The 5361-nt window shown below is 61.4% G+C and overlaps 1 protein-coding gene across 1 annotated transcript; it reads left to right on the forward strand.

Moving 5' to 3' along the window:
- The first annotated feature begins 3572 nt into the window (after positions 1–3572).
- On the forward strand, positions 3573–4532 carry LOC122193661 (homeobox protein Nkx-3.2-like). The gene is given in 4 exon segments (XM_042894524.1): positions 3573–3825; positions 3828–3868; positions 3870–3933; positions 4066–4532. Coding segments are annotated over 4 exon segments (825 nt in total).
- The last annotated feature ends 829 nt before the right edge of the window (positions 4533–5361 follow it).

Raw genomic sequence — 5361 nt, forward strand, 5'->3', positions numbered from 1 at the left:
AGGAAGGAAGGAAGGAAGGAAGGAAGGAAGGAAGGAAGGAAGGAAGGAAGGAAGGAAGGAAGGAAGGAAGGAAGGAAGGAAGGAAGGAAGGAAGGAAGGAAGGAAGGAAGGAAGGAAGGAAGGAAGGAAGGAAGGAAGGAAGGAAGGAAGGAAGGAAGGAAGGAAGGAAGGAAGGAAGGAAGGAAGGAAGGAAGGAAGGAAGGAAGGAAGGAAGGAAGGAAGGAAGGAAGGAAGGAAGGAAGGAAGGAAGGAAGGAAGGAAGGAACATACAAGTAGGAAATATTATGTTGTTGGAGATTGGTAGAGGAAACCTTAGGTGCTGTACCTGATAATGAATCCGTGCTATGGGTGTTTTTAAGATCCTAAAGCTTTTCACACAGTGAAACCTTCCGTGTAATACAGTAAATATTCGTTACAGTGCCAACAGATAGTGTGCACACATTCGGGATAAATGGAGCAGAGCTGTTCAGGTGACACAGTGAGACTTTGGTGCACTGTTTGATCCGTTTCTGCTTCCGTTCTTCTATCAGAGACTGCAAATGAATCCCACTTCTGAAAATTCCTGGAAATAGATGAAAAGCCGAACGCAGGAGTTACACACTGCGGTATTTATTGCACTGGGAAATTCAAAAGCTTCAGTTACTGACTGAGAGACGTACCTGGCCGTTTGGATGTGTCGCTTTGCCTCTTATTAGCAAATCAATTGAATCCTGCCTGGGCCGTGTTTCTGTCCTGCAGGGAAATAAATAGGTCGGAAGATGACAACATATAACGGCGCAGCAGTGGGAAAGCCGACATAAAAGCAGGGACGGAGCGGAGGAGCGGACTGACGCGAGGCGCTGCTCTGCCCGGGGACGGCCCCACTCCTCCCGGGCCGTGTGGTGTGAGAGCAGCGGGTGCTCACCGGGATCCTTCGGGAGATCTACGGGGGGGGGGAGGCAGAAGGGGGGGGACGGAGCAGCGGGAGGTGCAGTGGATCGCTTCGCCCCGCGGCCCCGAGCGACGCCACGGCCGCACCGCGCCGCGCACGGCGGACAGCGCTCCGGCGGCTGTGCGCTTCGGCTGTAAACGTCCATAGGAATGTTGGTGCTCGGAGCTCCCGGCCCCAGGGACACGGCTTTTCCCCATATAAGGACTGTGAGCGGAGAGGGCATTGCCACCCGCTATGAAAGCCCTCCGAGCTCATTTGCTGAGGGTTTGTCACGTCGGTGCGATGAAAATCCCGGCTGCCGGCAGGACATCTGCGCGCTCCCCACGTTTGATAATACGTTCAAATCCAAAAATAAGGAATATTTTTTCATATTAGGGAGAGATACGGGCGGTGCATCCCTCTGCCGCTGGAGCCCACGAGTTCGGAGCGACGCAGGGACGGGGCTGCGGTGACCCGACGGGGCTGTCACCGCCGTGCGGCCGCGTTACCTCGGAAATAGATGGGCGTCATTTAGGAAATAGAGACAAAAGCAGACGAGATTTTCCTGCAGAAGCAGCGAGCTGCACGCTGGCATTCGTTGGTGGCACAGCCGGGGTGCAGCCAGGAGGCGGCTCCCCCCAGCCTGCAGCCGCTCCTCGGCGGGAGCTCCGCTCGTGCAGTTACCGTCTCCCAGACGTCTCCGGCAGAGCCGGAGGAGGCTGCGGGGTTTGTGACTCCGTGTTTGTCGGGAGAAGAAGCGGGGACATTGTAACGTGATGCTCAACCCAAGCAGGATTCTACTCCTAGAGGGGAGATCGAAGATCGAATTTAAGGGAAATGTGTGTTACGATAAGGCTGGTCAGGCTGGAACAGGTTGCCCAGAGAGGCGGTGGCTGCCCCGTACCTGGAGGCACTCAAGTTCAGGCTGGACGAGGCTGCGAGCACCTGATGGAGCTGTAGGTGTTCCTGTTTGTTGTAGGGGAGTTGGGCTAAATGGCCCTTCAGGGCCTCTTCCAACTCAAACGACTCTATAATTCTACAACACGTCCTTCTCAGTTCCGGTGCCTCAGCGCACAAGTTGCTTGTCACCTGAGAAATGTTTGGGCTTATAGAAAGATAATATAGAAAATAAAATAAAATTAAAAAAAATTAAAATAAAATAAAATAAAATAAAATAAAATAAAATAAAATAAAATAAAATAAAATAAAGTAAAGTAAAATATTTTTAAGCGAGGGGAAAAAAAAAAAAAAAAGAAAAAGAAAGAAAAAAATGAAAAGGGGGAAAAAAACAAAAACCAAAAACAAAAAGGAACCAAACGAGCGCACCCCCCGTTCCCCCCCGGCGTCCCGCAGCGGGCAGTGCGGCCGGACCACCTCTAGGGGGGGCAGCCGCCCGCCGGCAGCTCCGGGCCGGCCCCAGCCCCGGCTGCACGGGAGCGGCGCGGCGGGGGCTGCCCGTGGAGGGTCCGCGCCGAGGAACCGACTCGGGGATCTCCCGTAAAGCGACCCGGGCGGTGGGTTCGACTCTGTGCTTCCATCCGCCTCCCCCCTCCCGGCGCCGACGGCCCCGCCGCCAATCCCCGGCGCTTACCCCGTTCGTTTTCCCTCCGAGCTGCTGATGTCGGGCCGATGGAGAAGAGATCGCCCTGGGTGGGAGAATAAAGATCAAAATGGAAAAAAAAAAAAAAAAAAAAAGGAAAAGAAAGAAGTGCGGCTCCTCGGCCTCTTGCTCCCTGGGTGGGAATCGGGAGGCACAGCCCGGTGCCTCCCGGCCTCAGAGCCCCGCGCCCCTCTGACAGCGCCCGCTCAGCCCCGCACAGCCCTGCACAGCCCCGCACGGCGCTCTCCGCCTCGCACTCCCCTGCAGTTCTCACAAGCGGCTCCGTCGGGGCGGGGCGGCGGGCTCAGGGGCACAGCGGGAGCTCCGTCAGACGGCCGACGCCGCCGGCTCCGCACCGCTTACTGGAGAGGCATTCTGTATTTTCTCCCTTTATTTTCGGACGGGAGCGCTGTTCGTCGGTTCCCGCAGCCCTCCGCGCACCGACGCCGTCTCCAGAACCACGCGGGGCGGTGCGCGGTACCCCCTCGCGCTGCAGTCGCGTTCCGTGCGCGTCGCTTTCTGACTCGCCCTCGGTCCGGGACCGCCGTGCTCCAGGAAGGCCCCGCCGCGCCACCCGCACCCTCCTCGGCCGCCCCGTCCCGCTCGGCCCCACCGGGCCAGAAGGGGTTAATGCTCCGCGCGCCCCGCCGCGCGCCCCGCGGAGCGGCATCGCCCCGCGGCGGGGAGCCAATTGGAGCGCGCCCCGCGCGCCCGCCGCCCAATGGGGAGGCGCGGGGCCGGCGCTGTCACGCGGCGGTGAGGGATGACAGCGCCGCCGGGAGAAAAAGCGGAGGGCGGGCGCGGGGCGGGACAGAGCGGGGCGGAGGCAGCGCCCGCGCCGCCAGGGACCCGCGGCGGCGCCCGGTGGAGCGCGGCCCGGCCCCGGCCCTATGGGCGGGCGGGCCGGCGGCGCACACAGCCTGCCCCCGCTGGCGCCCGCCCTCCCGGCGGCACACAAGGGCCCAGCAACGGCGGCGGCGCGGCCGCGGCCGGAGGCGGCGATGCGGACGCCCAGCTGAAGTTGCGGCGCCGTCGCTGCTCTCCGCCCGGGGCCGCCGGGCCATGGCCGTCCGCGGCGGCGGCGGCACCGCCCTGACGCCTTTCTCCATCCAGGCCATCCTCAACAAGAAGGAGGAGCGCGCCCGCGGCTGGCGGCTGTGTGCTGCCCGCGCCGAGGCCCCGCCGCCGCCCGCCCCGCGCCCGCCGCCCGCCTGGGACTCGGACTCGGCGCTGAGCGAGGAGCCCGAGAGCGAGCGGCGCTCCGAGGAGGAGAGCGCCGGGGGCAGCGCCCGCCCCAACGAGGCTGCGGGCAGGGGGCGGCCGGCGGCGGAGGCGCGAACTTCGGAGGCGGCGGCGGAGCGGGAGCGGGACCGGGACCGGGACGGAGCGCGCAGCGACAGCGAAGCATCGGCCGCCGCTTCAGGTATAGCGGCGGGACGGGACGGGTTGGGGGGAGGGGGCGGCGGGCGGTGAGTCGGGAGGGCGGGGGGGGGTGATGGACGCGGGGTGTCCCGGCGTCCGCGGGCCGTGACGCCGCGCTCTGCCCTGCCCGCAGGTCGCGGCCCGGCCGACGAGGAGGAGGCGGCGGGCGGGAGGCTGCTGGCGGCCGAGGAGGAGGCGGCGGCGCCGAAGCCGCGCAAGAAGCGCTCCCGCGCCGCATTTTCCCACGCGCAGGTGTTCGAGCTGGAGCGGCGCTTCAACCACCAGCGCTATTTGTCGGGGCCCGAACGCGCCGACCTGGCCGCCTCCCTCAAGCTGACCGAGACGCAGGTGAAGATCTGGTTCCAGAACCGCCGCTACAAAACCAAACGGCGGCAGATGGCGGCAGACCTGCTGGCCGCCGCCCCCGCCGCCAAGAAGGTGGCCGTCAAGGTGCTGGTGCGCGACGACCAGAGACAGTACCAGCCCGGCGAGGTGCTGCGGCCGCCCTCGCTGCTCGCCCTGCAGCCCTCTTACTACTACCCCTACTACTGCCTGCCCGGCTGGGCCCTGTCCTGCGCCGCGGCCGCCGGCACGCAGTGAGCGCCCCGACGGCACCGCCCCGACGGCAGCGCCGCGGCGCCCCGGACAGTATTTATTGCTATTTTATTGTTATTTTTATTATTAATATTATTCGGACGGTCGCTCAGCCTCTCCCCATCCGCCCCGGCCGCCGAGGACTCGCGGCCTGGCACCGCCGTTCCGTGGGATCCACGCTGTGGTGCGACGGCTGCGGACTGTTTGTTGGTTTGTTTGCTCCGTCCTGTGTCGGATTGGCGGAGACTGACCAGAGAGAGACAAAGAGAGAGGGGGAAAAAAAAAACAACACCCGAAGCGCCGCGGAACTGAGCGCAGCTCCGTGGAGAATGGATCCAGGGGGGCTCTGAGAGTGCCATGAGCGGGGCTGAATGTACGGAGCCTCTCCCACCCCCGCCCGTATCGGCGCACTGCGAAGGATAGCCGTGTCCCAAGGGTGAGACCCGCCCCAACGCTCCAGGCTTCTTCTTCTTCTTCTTCTTCTTCTTCTTTTTTTTTTTTTTTTTTTTTTTTTTTTCCTGAGATCTTTCCGTGTTCGGGGAGGGAGGATTCTGGATTTTTCGCACTTTCCAGTTGTATTAAAGTTGTTGTTGTTGTTATTTTTATATTCAATGTGAATATTTCTAGGCAGGCTTTAAAAAAAAAAAAAAAAAAAGGAAAGAAAAATCGATGTAACGAGAAATGTTAATGCCATTGTGCCTTTTGTGCAGTCGTTCTGCAGCCCTCCTCAGAAGTGTAATTACGGTCTCTTTCCCTCGAGGTAACCTATCGCTTTGTTTCTTTCTTTCTTTTTCTCCCTTTAATGGCACTGTGCACTCAACGACGTTATCGACTC

This window comes from Lagopus leucura, unplaced genomic scaffold (assembly GCF_019238085.1).
Source record: "Lagopus leucura isolate 7727_CA_CO unplaced genomic scaffold, USGS_WTPT01 30093-0_obj-0_obj, whole genome shotgun sequence".
NCBI lineage: Eukaryota > Metazoa > Chordata > Aves > Galliformes > Phasianidae > Lagopus > Lagopus leucura.